Here is an 18480-nt window from a genome sequence, read left to right on the forward strand (position 1 = left end):
AAATCGAAAGGAAACTGAGAAGCAAGGATGAGTTACCAAAGGTCCAGCGCATAAGTGAGTACACAAAAAAGTGACAGTAGTGAGTTTGAAAACAAGACAAGTCATTTTGATTGGGGAAAAAAAAAGAAAAGCAGTAGTTTTTTCAAGACAATTAGTAACTGAATGTGCTCATAAAGTTCTCATGCAGCTATCAATTTGGCAGATCGGATCTTCCTCATCACTGACACCAAGATAAAGAAACCTATTAAGAAATCACAATCTATTTATCTTTGTTAATTTCACTCCGGTATTACACACAGGATATCCTTGGCACATGGCAGCAGCAAGCTAGGATCAAGCTGTGTGGCCAATCACACAAGCTAATTTTCAGATGGCAAACAGGTTAGGAAGTAAAGTGGTAGATGCCTGAATGCATTATGAAAGGTGGTGGTGGTGGAAACAGATACATTAGAGGCATTTAAGAATCTCTTAGATAGGTACACAAATATACAGAGAACAGGGCTTTGGATCACATGCAAGCAGAAGCAATTAGATGCCATTAGATTAATTTGTGGGCTGAAGGGCTTGCTCCTGCATCAAACTGCTTTACACCCCACGCCCAAGTCACAGGAAAAAACTATCTTTATTATCAAACTGAGTGGATTCTCCAGCTATCATGGGTACACTTTCCACAGTAGTTTTTAATACTTTTCCAGGGGTGAGAACTACCTTCAGTGAAAAGAAGAACTATGAGTCCTGCAACAGATGGTATGGACTCAACAGAGCCCTCATCTCAACATCACCGAGGCTGTCTGGAACTATCTGGAGAGCCAGAAGCAAGCGAGACAGCCAAAGTCTGCAGAAGAACTGTGGCGAGTTCTCCAAGATACTTAGAATAACCTATGAGTCGATTTTCTCAAAACTGCACAACAGTGTACCAAAGAGCAGTGATGCAGTTTTAAAGGGAAAGGTAGTCACAACGAATATTGATTTGATTTAGTATTTTTACCATTTACAGCTGTTTATGGTAATTCTTTCTATATTTTTGAAAGCATGTTCGCTTTACAGAATTGTTTTATATATGCCCAAGAGTTTTGCACAGTACTGTACATAATATGCGATGTACTACTGCCACAGAACAAATTTCACAATATACCAGTGATATTAAAACTGATTCTGAATATATCTCAAACTCTGAAGGTTTATTCATTTTTACACGTGCTGAGATATCTACTTTCCTCTTTTGAAGGTAATTCTAGAATTCCACCAATCCCCTCGCTGAATATTTTAGCTACAATATACATCTCCAAAGCATATGTAGATGAAAAGAATCCATTTCAGACTCAAACTATTCTGGGTTCAAGTAGATTACCTTTTTATTTTCTGATTACTCTCATGCCCTTGATGTCCTTACAAAATTATTTTGTTTTCCTTAATTTTGCCTGCCAGTGCTATTTTGCATCCACTCTTTATCCTAATTACTTTAATTATCCCTGTACTTTCAATAATCCTATTCTCCTTCTCCTCTTTTCAGTTCTCTAAACCAGCCAGATTTGAGATTCAATTGGGAGAAGTGTGTAGACACAGTAGCTTGCCATCACACAACCGGTGAAAAGGTTTAAAAGCGAGGAGTTTCTTTCAGCGGGAGATTCGACTGGGACAAGTGCGCAGATGCAGTTATTCATCATCGTGCAAGGCCACTGAGAAGGTTCTGGGATAAAAGGGAGCTACCGCCTAGCAGAACGGTCATCGAAGTAGTGTGAGGCAGAGTAGTAGGGCTTTGGCTCATCGGGGCTTCAGTGAGGTCAGCCCTAGGCGATTTAAGGAGGTAAGTAGATAAGCCAACTAGAGGAGAGATCCGGTATTGGGAAATGAGCTCTGTCAGGTGTCAGATCTCTCGGTGGGACAGCATTTTGGAAGTAGTGATCACAATTCTAGCTCCTTTACCAAAGTGCTGGAGAGTGATAGGAACAGACACATTAGGAAAACATTTAATTGGGGTAAGGGGAAATATGATGCTATTAGGCAGGAATTTAGGAGCATAAATTGGGATCAGATATTCTCAGGGGAAGGCATGGCAGAAATGTGGTAAACGTTCAGGGAACATTTGAATGACGTTCTGCATAGGTATGTTTCACTGAGGCAGGGAAAGGATGGTAGGGTAAAAGAATCATGGTGTACAAAGGGTATGGAAAATCTAGTTAAGAAAAAAAAAACAAGCTTAAAAAAGGTTCAAGAAACTAAGTATTTATAGGAGTTCTAGAAAATTACAAGGTTGCCAAGGAACAAGCTTAAGAATAAAATTAGCAGAGCTAGAAGGGGCCATGAGAAGACCTTGGCGAGCTGGATTAAGGAAAACCTCAAGGCATTCTACAAGTATATGAAGAGCAAGAGGATGAGTCCTGTGAGAATAGGACTAATCAGGTGCGATAGTGAAAATGTGGGCATGGAGTCGGAGGAGGTAGCAGAGGTACTTAATGAATACTTTACTTCAGTGTTCACAAGGGAAAAGGACCTTGGCAATTGTGGGGATGACTTACAATGGACTGAAAAACTGAAGCACATAGACATTAAGAAAAGAGGATGTGCTGGAGCTTTTGAAAAGCGTTAAGGTAGATAAGTCACCCGGACTGGACAAGACATAACCCAGGCTACTGTGGGAAACAAAGGAGGTGATTGCTGAGCCTCTGGTGATGACCTTTGCTTCATTAATAGGTACGGGAGAGTAGCAGAGGTTTGGAAGGGTGCAAATGTTGTTCCCTTGTTCAAGAAAGGGAGTAGAGATAACCCAGGAAATTATAGACCAATAAGCCTTACTTCAGGGTGGGCAAGTTGTTGGAGAAATCCTGAGCATTTGGAGAGGCATAATCTGATTAGGGGTAGTCAGCATGGCTTTGTCAAGGGCAGGTCATGCCTTACAAGCCTGACTGAATGTTTTGAGGATATGACAAAACACATTGAGGAAGGTAGAGCAGTGGATGTAGTGTATATGATTTCCAGTAAGGTATTTGATAAGGTTCCCTATGCAAGGCTCATTCAGAAAGTAAGTAGGCATGGGATCCAAGGATACCTTGCTTTGTGGATCCAGAATTGCCTTGCCCACAGAAGACAAAGGGTGGTTTTAGATGGTTCGTATTTTGCATGGAGGTTGGTGACCAGTGGTGTTTCACGGGGATCTGTTCTGAGCCCCTCCTCTTTGTGATTTCTATAAATGACCTGGATGAAGTAGTAGAAGGGTGGGTTAGTAAGTTTGCTGATGACACAAAGGTTGGGGGTGTTTTGGATAGTCAGAGATTACAGCAGGAGATCAATAGGGTGCAGAACTAGGCTGAGAAGTACAATAGGGTTTTTTAAGAGAATATTAGGTACATAGAGCTTAGAAAATTAGAGGGCTATGCAGTAGGGTAATTCTAGGCAGTTTCTAAAGTACAAATGTTTGTAGGTTACATGGTCAGCACAACATTGTGGGCTGAAGGGCCTGTAATGTGCTGTAGATTTCTATGTTCTAGGTACAGCATTTTTTAAAACCTAGCCATCAATACATATTCCTTCAATGTTGCCTTTTTCTTTCACTATTATGGAAACATGTTGGCCCCCAGACTCTCATTATTTCATTTCTGAATGACATTCATGGGTTAGATATGCATTTGCCTTATCCACCTATTACAAAGAAAGCAGGTTTTGCCCTATTTAAGACCTTAACTTAATTGATCTTCTTCAGAACAACCTTAAAACTTAGCATTAATGGTCATCATCTCCAAAATACACTCCCACTGTTACTTACTCCACTTGTCCGGCTAGATTCTCAAAAATTAGGTGTAGTATTATACCCACTCTAGTAGATTTTCCAACATGCTAACATTTCAGTCTAAGGAAATCTGAGAAAATACAAGGAAGCTAAAATCACCAACTATTATTACATTATTATTTTTACACTTCCTTAATTGCCTGCATAATCGTTCCTCTGTTACCCACTAATAGTCAGGAGGCTGGTAGGATATTCCTCAGCAAAGTGGTTGCCCTCATTTTGTTCTAATCTATACCTATATGACCTCATTTAAAGCTCCTTCTCAGATATCCTCTCTGCTTACTACAAAAATGAATTCCCTGATTAATATTGCAATGCTACCACTTCTTTTACATCCCCATCTCCCGCTGTCATGTCTGAGGATTATACACCCTGGAAGGTTCGATGCCTATCCCTGCTTATCTTTTAACGAGGACTCTGTGATTACAAAAGTATCATATTCCCATGTGTTAATCAACACCCACTGTTTACCTGCTTTACTCATAAAACTCCCTGCATTAGAATAAATGAAACCCAGTTTTCCATTTTTCCTAAGTGCCTAATCGAAACTATGTCTATTCTGATTACTCAAGAGACTCAGTTTTCCCATATTTGGTTGTTCTTCACCTGCTACTGTAATCTCATTGCATACCCCATTTCACTGACAAATTAGTTTAAACCTTTGTCAGAAGCACTAGCAAACCACTCCACAAGGAAGTTGGACCCGTTCTGGTTTAAGTGTAATCTGTTTGGTTTATAACATACACAGAAATACAGCCAGAAATCCACTTTCACCATCTCTTTATCCATGCATTAACTCATCCTTTATACACTAGTAAATAGCCAGAAGTAATCCAGTGTTTACAACTTCAGAAGCCCTGATTTTCAATCTGCTATTTGGCTCCTTAAATTCAAGTTGCAGAGTCTCACTCTACTTTTATTACTAATGTGAGTCATTACAGCTGAATGTTTACCTCTCCCTTTAACTGTTGTGTAACGTCCTTGACCTTCACTATCACATTGTCACAAAGGACACATAAAATGCATGTAAAATTATAATTTAGCCTGTTTTGGTTACCACAACCTTAATCCATCTATTGAGGAAACCTCACTCAGGTTTAAGATAACTTTAACCTCTACTGACCCAATTTAAATACTATATCTTCAAAATTTCAGCTGATCTAAAACTATTATTCACATTCCAGTTCCATTCACAATCACAGAAACATAGAAAACCTACCCTACAGCACAATACAGGCCCTTCGGCCCACAATGCTGTGATGAACATGTACTTACTTTAGAAATTACCTAGGGTTACCCATAGCCCTATTCTTCTGATCCATAATCCAAACCATCACAATTTAAAATCAGTGCAATTTAATTATTACCATGACTTAGCTTCTCCTTATACCTGTAACCTTTCCCAGCCATATAAAATAAATCAATTTCCATCACATCAATTCTGCCTTTCTCCCACTTGTGCCCAACTACTAATGCCCAAGCCTTTAGCTGCTAAAACCTCAAGGCTAGGAACTTCATCTTTAAACTGTTTGTCTCTCTATCTCCCTTCAATGTTGTACTTCTCTACCTCTTCAATCAAGTTATTGGTATTACGATAATCCAACCATGAGAGACACAACTATTCCACCTATCAAACTGTTATTAAAATTATATCTGGTTCCATTTCGTGCTCAACTTCAAAAGTTAACAATTTATCAAATAAACAATCCTCACTTCCCTCAGGCTTCTGATTAGTAATTAGTCTCAACTGATGTTCTTGTAATTGGAGACTTCTATTTCCCTTAAATAGATGAGATCCATTAGCTGTGACAACATTCTCATCACCTTTGGATAGGATCCGTGCCCAACACAATAAGGTTTTTTTGCCTCTTCTTTGGCTTAGCTTCCAGTAATGTCAAATTATAACCCTACAAAATTTCTGCAAGGACTACTTCCCTCCATAAAAACAAAGTGTAATTATTTTCATTCTTAATTCAATCCATATTTCTCAGCTACCGGAAGATTCCTGCATTGGAACCCATACGTGTTCTATTTTCCAGTCCACACAATTGTACCAACATTATCCCATCCTGTTTTTGAAAAAAAAATCAGTGCAAACTAAAATAGTTTTACTTATATGCAACTTCAGATGCTGGAAGTCTGGAATAAAAACAGAAAATGCTGAAAATACTCAAGTCAGACAGCAGCTGTAGAAAGTGAAAAGCACAGCTAGTGTATTATGTTCACACTGATTAGTTCTATCACAAAATTGAAAAGGTGTTGGTTACATGAAGTTGTGGATTTCCAAGTCCCAATGGCTGTAATATGCTAAGCAGAAAGATATTGTACCCAGCCCATCAAATACGATTCGCTAGAAGAGTATTGGAAGGCAAACACATACATCAGAATAGAAATTAAATGGAGAATAACCACAAAAACACCAAGCTAAAATGAGCAAAAGCAAATGTGACTGGACCAATTAAATTTGTATCTAAAATTTGTGTGGAGAAAAGGCAGGTAATCTGGGAGTGATTTACTTTAATGAAGGGCTAGGGTGTTGGAAAATCTGAGAAATGGCTGTCTGAGACATTATTTTCAATAAAGAAAGTAAAATCACTGAATAATCAAAAATAGTAGGCAAGCTAACATTGCCTTTCTTTCAGTTTGTTTACAGTAAATTTCAAAAGATTTTTAAAAGCTCCATTTTAAGAGTAATACAATAATTCTTGATTTTTAGGCAAATCAATTATCAGCTGGGTTACAAAAATTCAGCAACTTAGCTTTGTCACAAAAGCATATGTCAACAAGCTATTAAAATAATGTTTCCTTTGAACCATTTAGTCGGACTGACAGACTAACAGGCAAATAAACAAACAAATAAACCACATCTAAAACAGAATGAAGCAATTTTAAACACAAAAGGGACAAAAGTAGGATCAAAGATATTACACCAAATTAATAGGAAAGTAAAAACAGTATCTCTGAATGAAGGTGAAGCCTAATAAGTGAGATCAGAAAAAATACTGAATTTCAACACCAGGAGAGTCATGATTGAAAGTGAGTTTAATTATCCAAAAATAATCTGTAAAGGTATTTGAACAAAGGTGTTTTATTAGCAGTATCATCATAATTTGCTCAATGTACTGTTATCCAAATTAGGAAAAAGTGCTAGCTGTCCTCATTTTTTGTAATGAGCTAGAACAGGTAGGTTACTTAATTAAGTTTAAGAAACAAGAGTCAAGGATATAATAGCCATTGAGCACACACAATGAAAAATGGAATTTACACAAATTTTCAATGAAAAAATAGGAAAATAAAACTACAAAATGGAAACATTTAAATATCAAGAACAGTCTGAACAATCTCAAGATTCTTTAATGAGCTCAGTTTGATCAAATGGTGGAGCAGATTTGACGAGCCGAAAGGCCTAATTCTGCTCCTATAGTCCTATGAGGTAAACAACTTTTGCTGACTATGTTGTCAGTAATGACTGAAAGCAAAGCAATCTAAAATTCGAATGCAGGGAAAAGAGATAATGCCACTTGCCCTCAGTACCAAGAGGGTCCATATAAACTTCAACCAGAAATGATTTAAGTTTCACTCACAACACGTTGGAGGAACTCAGCAGGTCAAGCAGCATCCGTGGAAAAGATCGGTCAATGTTTCAGGCTGGAACCCTTCGTCCTGACGAAGGGTTCTGGCCCGAAACATCGACCGATCTTTTCCACAGATGCTGCCCGACCTGCTGAGTTCCTCCAGCGTGTTGTGAGTGTTGCTTTGACCCCAGCATCTGCAGATTATTTTGTGTAATCATTTAAGCTTTCTGTCGGTATTCCAGATATTAGTGCAAATTGAACTGTTTAGACATGAATCATTTGCTAACAATTGCACAATGTACAATTCCACTTGCAAGTGCTAGGCAAAAGATGAATGTGATGCAGCAAGACCTACAGAACATTCAGGAATGTTAAGTGACAAATAAAACTTGCACCACACAAGTGTCAAGACAATCATCAAACAAGTGGCATGACAGTGTTGATAAATTTGTTATATTTTTTCAATATTTCCCAGATTAAAGGAATGCTTGACTAGCTGGAAGAAGCATACCTTTCTTCTCCACTGAAAAAAGGGAAACAAAAAGCAGAAAGCAGAAATCAGGTAAAGATATTATAGCAGAGAACTTGGAAATATTTAATATAATCAGGCAAAGTCAAAGTGGCTTTGAGAATACAGAGCTATATTTTATCAACTAATCAGAGTCCTTAGGAGTAGTAGTGCTGAGAATTAACAGGAACTAATGGGCATACTAACATTGTCAAAAAACATTTGGAAAGGTGCTGCATTAAAAATTATTGCAGGAAACAAAACTTTGTGGTGAGTCAACTGAAGATTGAGCAGTTATCTACTGGGAAGTGTAAGTGACTACAGCTTAATGAAGTATTCAAAAGAGCAAGAAACAAAAATACTTAACAGTCCTGGGCAAAGCTACCTGATGAATCAGAAATGCTTTATGATAAACTGGGCAAATCAGCCAATGACACAATTGGCAGATCACATGACAGGTACTTGTAAGGTATTTTAAGATTTAAGAAATCTACTTGCCAAATAAGGAATTGTGAAACTAAAAATGGTAACTAGCACAAATGCTGGCAAATGGGAAAATACAAAGAACATAGAAAGCAACATAAAATGCTGAGCGCTACAAAATATAATCATGAAAACATAATCACAAGTACGAAAGCACTTTAGGAATACATCAGGAGCAACATGGGCCCCTTAAAGCCTAAAGCAATTTAACACTGAAAGTGAAAATAAGCTGATGAAATGCTAAATCATTGTATTGTTATAACATTTGAAGCAAAGGCAGAATCCTAACATCCTAAGAAAAATACTAAAACTAGGGGCATAAACTCAGGAAGACTAATGTCAGCAAACCAAAGATAAATCATGAGCTACTTAAAATCTGCTTGTTTTCACCCAATAGTTTTAAAGTAATTGAAAACAGATGTTTCAACTGAGCACATTATTTTGCTACACAACCTGATAGCAAAGCCAAGAATTAAGCCCAATTCACATAGTACATGATGTCCAGAAATTACATTAATTTTATAATTCATGAAAATTTGCAGCTGCTTTACAGAAATTATGCCATGTGATAGAATTTTTTGGAAAAAATCTATGTCCAGAATAGGGCGACATCTATGCATATAAACAAATTTGGTGTGTATATCAGTAGACCTCTGACACATGCAACCTGAAAAAGTTAATTGTAGAACTATCACCAATTGTTTTGTCCTTACTGTACTCCAGGCCACATGCCTCTTTGATGGTATTTGATAATATTAAATAAATCTCTAAAATACTGAACATACGACTCCTGGCAAAGACTTGAGCAAGGTTTTGAACAGTATCACCCAGTAGCAACAGTGCTCACAGATTTCTTGAAGAAATGTAACATCTCAAATAAATCCTGGCCTATGATCAAAGTGGAAGAGCAGTATTGGGGTTGATACTAAAAACTTTAACACCATCCATGAGGAGCACACAGGAGCCATACAAAAACAGCCAAAGTAGCATCCCACCTATCAGCTACCATGGGGCCCATCTGTGGAAGAACCTAGAGTTTCCGAACTAGACATATCAGCCACCTTAAAACCTACAAAATCAGAGAGGAAGCAAGCATTCTCTATCCTGATAGACAGCCTATTGAGAAAATTTGTGTCTTTCAATTCATTTTGGAGCCAACACGTACTTTTATTAATAACGCAAACACAAGGAAATCTGCAGATGCTGGAAATTCAAGCAACACACATCAAAGTTGCTAGTGAATGCAGCAGGCCAGGGAGGACCTCGAGGAAGAGGTACAGTTGACGTTTTGGGCCGAGACCCTTCGTCAGGACTAACTGAAAGAAGAGCTAGCAAGAGATTTGAAAGTGGGAGGGGGAGGGGGAGATCCAAAATGATAAGAGAAGACAGGAGGGAGAGGGATGGAGCCAAGAGCTGGACAGTTGATTGGCAAAAGGGATATGAGAGGATCATGGGACAGTGGGCCTAGGGAGAAAGAAAAGGGGGAGGGGGGAAAGCCCAGAGGATGGGCAAGGGGTATAGTGAGAGGGACAGAGGGAGAAAAAGGAGACAGAGAAAAAGAATGTGTGTATATAAATAAATAACGGATGGGGTATGAGGGGGAGGTGGGGCATTAGCGGAAGTTTGAGAAGTCAATGTTCATGCCATCAGGTTGGAGGCTACCCAGACGGAATATAAGGTGTTGTTCTACTGTAAAGATGATCCACGGCCTCCTCTACTGTAAAGATGAAGCCACACTCAGGTTGGAGGAACAACACCTGGGTATTCCATCTGGGTAGCCTCCAACCTGATGGCATGAACATTGACTTCTCAAACTTCCGCTAATGCCCCACCTCCCCCTCGTACCCCATCCGTTATTTATTTATATACACACATTCTTTCTCTCTCTCTCTCCTTTTTCTCCCTCTGTCCCTCTGACTATACCCCTTGCCCATCCTCTGGGTTTTCCCCCCCTCCCCCTTTTCCTTCTCCCTGGGCCTCCTGTCCCATGATCCTCTCATATCGCTTTTGCCAATCACCTGTCCAGCTCTTGGCTCCATCCCTCCCCCTCCTGTCTTCTCCTATCATTTTGGATCACCCCCTCCCCCTTCCACTTTCAAATCTCTTACTAACTCTTCCTTCAGTTAGTCCTGATGAAGGGTCTTGGCCCAAAACGTCAACTGTACCTCTTCCTAGAGATGCTGCCTGGCCTGCTGCGTTCACCAGCAACTTTGATGTGTGTTGCTTGAATTTCCAGCATTTGCAGAATTCCTCGTGTTTACAACCACTCTTTGCCTTCTGTGGACAAGCCAGTTCTGGATCCACAAAGCAGTGTCCCCTTGAATCTCATGCCTCTTTACTTTCTCAATAAGACCATAAGACAAAAGAGTAGAAGTCAGCCATTCGGCCCATCAAGTCTGCTCCGACATTTTATCATGAGCTGATCCATTCTCCAATTTAGTCCCACTCTCCCATCTTCTCACCATAACCTTTGATGCCCTGGCTACTCAGATACCTATCAATCTCTGCCTTAAATACACCCAATGTCTTGGCCTCCACTGCTGCCCGTGGCAACAAATTCCATAGATTCACCACACTCTGGCTAAAAAAATTTCTTCGCATTTCTGTTCTGAATAGGCGCCCTTCAATCCTCAAGTCATGCCCTCTCGTACTAGACTCCCCCATCATGGGAAACAACTTTGCCACATCCACTCTGTCCATGCCTTTCAACATTCGAAATAAGCCTTGCATGGGGTACCTTATCAAATGCCTTGCTAAATTCCATATATATCTACGATTCTACCTTCATCAATGTGTTTAGTCACATCCTCAAAAAATTTAATCAGGCTCGTAAGGCACGATCTGCCTTTGACAAAGCCATGCTGACTATTCCTAATCATATTATGCCTCTCCAAATGTTCATAAATCCTGCTTCTCAGGATCTTCTCCATCAACTTCCAACCACTGAAGTAAGACTCACTGGCCTATGATTTCCTGGGATATCTCTACTCCCTTTCTTGAATAAGGGAATAACATCCGCAACCCTCCATTCCTCCAGAAGCTCTCCCGTCCTCTTTGATGATGCAAAGATCATTGCCAGAGGCTCAGCAATCTCCTCCCTAACTTCCCACAGTACCCTGGGGTACATCCCCTCCAGTCCTGGTGACTTATCCAACTTGATGCTTTCCAAAACCTCTAATACATCCTCTTTCTTAATATCTACATGCTCAAGCTTTTCAGTCCACTGCAAGTCATCCCTACAATCGCCAAGATCCTTTTCCACAGTGAATACTGAAACAAAGTATTCATTAAGTACCTTCGCTATTTCCTCTGGTTCCATACACACTTTTCCACTGTCACACTTGATTGGTCCTATTCTCTCAAATCTTCTCCTCTTGCTCTTCACATACTTGTAGAATGCCTTGGGGTTTTCCTTAATCCTGTCTGCCAAGGCCTTCTCATAGCCCCTTCTGGCTCTCCTAATTTCATTCATAAACTCGCTCCTGCAAGCCTTATAATCCTCTAGAATCATATCATTACCTTATTTTTTTGAACCTTTCGTAAGCTCTTCTTTTCTTCTTGACTAGGTTTACAACAGCCTTTGTGCACCACGGATCTTGTACCGTACCATCCCTTCCATGTCTCATTAGAACGTACCTACTCAGAACCCCACACAAATATCCTCGGAACATTTGCCACATTTCTTCGGTACCTTTCTCTGAGAACATCTGTTTCCAATATATGCTTCCAAGTTCCTGCCTGATCGCCTCATAGTTCCCCTTACTCTAATTAAACGTTTCCCTAACATTTAAAATAGTTGATTTAAAAAGAGCTTAACTAAGAGACAAAAATGCTTCTGCAATATATCAAATGATTCTAGATCAGGGGTCCCCAACCTTTTTTGCACCGCAGACCAGTTTAATATTGACAATATTCTTTCGGACCAGCCGACCCGGTGGGGGGTGGGGGGGGGTGGAGTGGTGGTGTTCAAGTAGGGTTAAACTCACCTCAACATGTCTTTTAAAGTTAGGATTGCCAACTTTCTCACTCCCAAAAAAGGGACAAAAGTAGCAGTCAAATACGGGACACTTGAGTTTACCCCGAGAAAGACTACCATGACCATGAAGCCTTTCGCGGGCACCTCTGTGCGCATGCAGATATATCACATGCGCATGCACGTACGTGCCGATCTTTTCCCCCCCCCACAAATCGGTTTTGGCTTAATCTTCCCGACTACACTGCACAAACATTATTTCTACTTTATATAGGCTGCGTATTTATCATATTATTCCTGCTTTTACTATATGTTAGTGCTATTTTAGGTTTATGTATTATTTGGCATGATTTGGTAGGTTATTTTTTGGGTCTGGGAATGCTCAAGAACTATTGATTAATCCCGTATAAATTAATGGTACAGGTGTACCCCGCTTTTCAAACGTTCGCCTCACGAAACCTCACTGTTACGAAAGACCTACATTAGTACCCTGTTTTCGCTTTCAGAAGGCGTTTTCACTGTTACGAAAAAAAAAAGCAGCGCGCGTCCCGAGCAGCTGCTCTCCCCGGATTCTTGCCGGCATTGCTTTAACACGTGCCTGTGAGCAGCCATTTGCAAGAAGGACTGTCTGAGGCCCTGAATGGTGGTGAGGGAGGAAGTGTAAGGGCATGTGTGGCACTTATTCTGCTTACAAGGATAAGTGCCAGGAGGGAGATCGGTGGGGGTGGGGGTGGGGAACGAATGGACTAGGGAGTCGCGTAGGGAGCGATCCCTGCGGAAAGCCGGGGGGGGGGGGGGGGGGAGGAGACGTGCTTAGTGGTGGGATCCCGTTGGAAGTGGTGGAAGTTAAAGAGAATTATATGTTGGACCGGGAGGCTGGTGGGGTGGTAGGCAAGGACAAGGGGAACCCTATTCCTAGTGGGGTGGCAGGAGGATGGGGTGAGAGCAGATACGCGTGAAATGGGAGAGATGTGTTTGAGAGCAGAGTTGATGCTAGAGGAAGGGAAGCCTCTTTCTTTAAAAAATGAAGACATCTCCTTTGTCCTAGAATGAAAAGCCTCATCCTGAGAGCAGATGTGGCGGAGACGGAGGAATTGCAAGAAGGGGGTGGCATTTTTGCAAGAGGCAGGGTGGGCAGAGGAATAGTCCAGGTAGCTGTGAGAGTCCGTAGGCTTATAGTAGACATCAGTAGATAAGCTGTCTCCAGTGATAGAGACAGAAAGATCAAGAAAGGGGAGGGAGGTCCTCTACTGTCAAGATGAAGCCACACTCAGGTTGGAGGAACAACACCTTGTATTCCGTCTGGGTAGCCTCCAACCTGATGGTATGAATATTGACTTCTCTAACTTCTGTTAATGGCCCTCCTCCCCTTCAAACCCCATCCCTTATTTATTTTTTTAATATATATATATATATATATATTTTTTTTTTCCCCCCTCTTTTTTCCTCCCTCTGTCCCTTTCACTATAACTCCTTGCCTGCTCTCCACCCTCCAGGCTCTCCTTCCCATTTCTTTTTCTCCCCAGGCTTCCTGTCCCATGATCCTCTCCCTTCTCCAGCCTGGTATCCCTTTTGCCAATCAACTTTCCAGCTCTTAGCCACCTCTCCCCTCCTGTCTTCTCCTATCATTTCGGATCTCCCCCTCCCCCTTTCAAATCTCTTACTATCTCTTCTTTCAGTTAGTCCTGACGAAGGGTCTCGGCCCGAAACATCGACTGTATCTCTTCCTATAGATGCTGCCTGGCCTGCTGCGTTCACCAGTATTTTCTGAAGGTGCTATATTTGAATGCATGAGGTATACGAATTAATGAAAATGAACTTATTGCACAGACAGAAATTGGCAGGCATGAAATTGTGGGCATGACAGAGTTGTGGTTGAAAAATCATAGCTGGGAGCTTAACAGCCAATGATATACGCTCAATGGCCACTTCATTAGGTACACCTGCTTCTAAATGTAGATATCCATTATGTGGCAGCAACCCCATACACAAAAGCATACAGATATGGTCAAGAGGTATACCAAACATCAGAATGGGGAAGAAATGTGGTATAAGTGACTTTGACTGTGGAATGATGGTGCCAGGCATGGTGGTTTGAGTATCTCAGAAACCGCTCATCTCCTGGGATTTTTTTTTATATACGACAGTCCAGAATTTACAGAGAATCATGTGAAAAACAAAAAAAATCTATTGAGTAGCAGTTCTGAGGGCAAAACCTCCTTGCTAATAAGAAATTAGAGGAGAAAGGCCAGACAGTTCAAGCTGACAGCAAGGCGTCAATAACTCAAATGGCCACGTTACAACAGCAGTGTGCAGAACAGCATCTCTAAATGCACAGTACATCAAACCTTGAAGTGGATGGGCTTCAGCAGCAGAAGACCATGAATATATACACTCAGTGGTCACTTCCTGTGCACCACAATTCTTGAGATGACATGAGGCACTTAGCAAGGCCCAATAAAATGTTAGGTTTAAGCAGAGCAGCCATTGTGTGACAGGGCTAGTGTAAGAGTGGGGAATTCAGGCTTTGGCTCATAGAGGCTTCAGTGAGGAGAGGCAAAGGGGGTAGGTAGTCTTGTCTCATTTAATTTTTCTTTCTTCCTTTCTTATTGCATACTGAGAGCATTGGAGATACCAGGCTGTTTAATGAAATGCTAGAAGGCAGGAAGACCTCCAGTGTCCCTGGCGACTATACCTTCAAGAAGTGCATCCAACTGCAGCTTTTTTCAGACCATATTAAGGAACCGGAGCCGGAACAGGGTGAACTCAGGATTATGCTGGAGGCTGAGGGGTTGTCTGACAAGACTTACAGGGAGGTAGTTATACCCGAGGAGCGGGACACAGATAACTGGGCAACCATCAGGAGGGGAAAAGGGGACAGAGTTCCCACCTGGTTGTTCCCCTCAATAACAGGTATACTGCTTAGGATATCGTTGGGAGGAATGACCTGGCAGAGGAAACCTACAGCTGTTAGGTCTCCGGCACAGGGTCTGGCTCTGTGGTTCAAAAGGTGTAGTGATAGAGAATTCAGTGGCTCGGGGAACAGACAGGAGGTTCTGAAAACAAGCACAAGATTCCAAGATGGTACGTTGCCTCCCAGGTGCCAGGGTCAGTACATCTCAGATGGAGTCCACCAGCATTCTTAAGTGAGAGGAGACCAGCCAGAGGATGTGGTCCACGTTTAACAACATAGGTATGAAGGGTGACAAGGTCCTGCAGAGTGGGTTCAGGGAGTTGGGCCCTAAGTTAAAGGACAGGACCTCAAGGGTTGTGATCTCAGAGTTTCTATCCATGCCACGTGCTGGTGAAGCTAGAAATAGGAAGATCATACAGTTTAACATATGGCTAAGGAGATGGTGTAGGAGGGATGGTGGGCTTCAGATTTTTAGATCATTGGGAAGGTGAGACTTGTACAGGAGGGGTAGTCTGCACCTGAACTGGAAGAGAACTAATATTCTTGCAGGAAGGTTTGCCTACGCTGCACGGGAAAAGGCTTAAACTAGAGTTGCAGGGGGATGGGAACTAGAATGCAAGAGCAGGCAGTGGAGTGGTTTTCCAAACAGCCCCCTTGCTTTTTCCCTCCCTCCCTATCTTTTCTAAGATCTAAACCCTGGAACATTAAGCATTCTATCCTATCCATTTCTGAACCAAGACTCTGAAATGGCGATACATCATGCTCGAAGTTCATCATTCTTACTCTTTATACTCCTAACATTAAAACACACTTCAATCTGTCCCTTCATTGTGTCTGTGACTTTACACCTCTCATCTTTCTTACAGACTTACCAGTCATTAAGTCTACTTTCCTCTCAATCCTCAGCTTAATGGCCTGGTGCTCTTTTGGCCTGGCCTGCCAAACCAGTTTAAACCCTTCAAAGCAGCATTAGGATATTGATTTCCCTCAAGTTAAGGAGCAACCTGTACAATCTCTTGTATAGATCACCCCTGCCCAAGAAGGGGTTTCAATGAGCCAATAACCTGAAACCCTGCCCAATGCACCATCTCCTCAGCTACACATTCATCTGTTCTATCCTCCTATTCTTAGGAAATGGCACTGACAGTAATCATAATTTACTACATCAAGACCCTACTTTTCAGCCTCTTTCTTAATTTCCTATACTCACTGTGCAGAACCGCATTCTACTTTCTACATATGTTGTTAGTGCTAATGTGCACCGTGACCTCTCCTATGCACCCTCTCCTTCAGAAATGTTCAATAGTTACACCGAGACATCCTTGACCCTAACACCAGGCTTTGGCTCTGCACCCTCTCCTTCAGAAATGTTCAATAGTTACACCGAGACATGCTTGACCCTAACACCAGGCTTTGGCTCTGGTTGGTCGTTTGTCCCCTTCCCGCCGCCTGAACCAGCATCCACAGCAATATATCTGTTACTGAGGGGAATGGCCACAGGAAGACTCTAAAATTTCCTAGTATCCCACACTATGTTATTAAACTTTATTACCACTTTCTTCCAACTTGATAAATACATATTCACAAGTTTTGAGTATTTTCTGTATTTATTTCAGATTTCAACATTGGCAGCATGTGTGCTTTTCAATTATATTTGGACAATGCTGAACATAAGTAATCACTGCAGATGTGTCAGTTAAACATCAGAAGCTGAAAGGTTATATCCAATCAAATACAAAATTGAAATGAAAGATAGAACATTTTGACTCACCCATTAATTATTTCTTTAGATTCTCCACGAATGAAAAATTCACGTTCTGGGGTTACAATGCAGAGTGCATTCTTCTGACCAGTTTTAGGTTCAGCATCAATGACATCAGTACATTGATTCATGTTGACTGTTCCTTGTGGCAGGGTGCTTGGCTGAAAGATAAGAGATCAGATTATAATTAATAGCAAAAGAAACTGACATACACAATGCAACATTCCTTCTGATAGAAATACTATAATTTAGTAGTATATTAGACAAGAAGGTGCAGAGGTGTAAAATTTTATACAAAACAGGAAAAAAAATAGAATTAAAGTAATCTAATTATTGCATTGCTCCCCTCTCTGATAATGTCTGTGTGGCCAGATTCTGCTCGAACTCCATCTACAAGTTTGCAGATGATACCACAGTAGTGGGCTGCATCTCAAATATAATGAGTCAGAGTATAGGAAGGAGATAAGAGAGTTTAGCAACCTGGTGTCATTTCAACAATCTTTCCCTCAGTATCAGCAAAACAAAAGAGCTGGTCACTGACTTTAGCAAGGGGGTGGTGCACATACTTCTGTCTTAATTGACAATGCTGAGGTTGAGAAGATTGAGACTTTCCAGTGCTAGGAGTAAAAATCACCAATAACCTGTTCTGATGCAAACACAAAGTTGCCACAGCCAAGAAAGCTCACTAACACCTGTACTTGCTCAGAAGGCTAAAGAAATTTGGCACATCTCCGTCGATACTTAGCAATTTTTATTGATGCACCACTGAATGCATCCTATCTAGATGCATAAGGATTTGGTATGGCAATTGCACTGCATGTGACAACAAGAAACTGCAAAAAAACTCAGCACATCATAGAAACCACACTTCTCTCCATTAACTGTGTATCCTTCTTAATGCCTCAGTAAAGCAGTCAGCACAATCACAGACCCTATCCAACCCAGACATTCTCCTCATCTCCCTCTCCCCACAAAGGCAGAGGATACCCAATCCTGACATGATGCATCACCCGACTTAACAACAGCTTCTATCCTGCTGTTACAAGAATACTGGATAGTTCCCTAGTACAGGAAGATGGAGTCTTGGCCTCAATCTACCATATTTTGATCTTGCATTTATTATTTACCTGCATTGCAATCTATAGTTGTTGCACTCAATTCTGCAATCTGTTATTGTATTACTTTGTACTACCTCAATGCACTGTGGATCAGTATGAACAGTTTTCAAGACAAATTTTTCACTATACTTTCGTACATATGACAATAACAAAGCAACTCCAATTATCACGGATAGTAAACAAAACTATAGTAATCTCTGCTGATTCTGTTCTCAGGATGAAACTTTTTATTCAAGACCATCTGAGATGTTCTCTTTAAAAGAACGGGGTTTTCCTTCCACCACCATTCAGGCTGCCTTCACTCGCATCTCCTCCACTTCCTGCACATCTGCTATGTCACCCCACTGGCATAACAAGGAC

At 41.0% G+C, this 18480-nt stretch overlaps 1 protein-coding gene across 4 annotated transcripts in view; it reads right to left on the minus strand.

Moving 5' to 3' along the window:
• The window catches only part of LOC140187342 (uncharacterized), a 452977-nt gene that overhangs the window by 258339 nt on the left and 176158 nt on the right, over positions 1–18480 (minus strand). For all 4 annotated transcript variants that reach the window (XM_072242544.1, XM_072242543.1, XM_072242546.1 and 1 more), the window contains exon 4: positions 17012–17163. In XM_072242544.1, the coding sequence (XP_072098645.1) occupies positions 17012–17163 (152 nt within the window). The remainder of the gene's footprint in view (positions 1–17011; positions 17164–18480) is intronic.

Source organism: Mobula birostris, chromosome 24 (assembly GCF_030028105.1).
Source record: "Mobula birostris isolate sMobBir1 chromosome 24, sMobBir1.hap1, whole genome shotgun sequence".
Classification (NCBI taxonomy): domain Eukaryota; kingdom Metazoa; phylum Chordata; class Chondrichthyes; order Myliobatiformes; family Myliobatidae; genus Mobula; species Mobula birostris.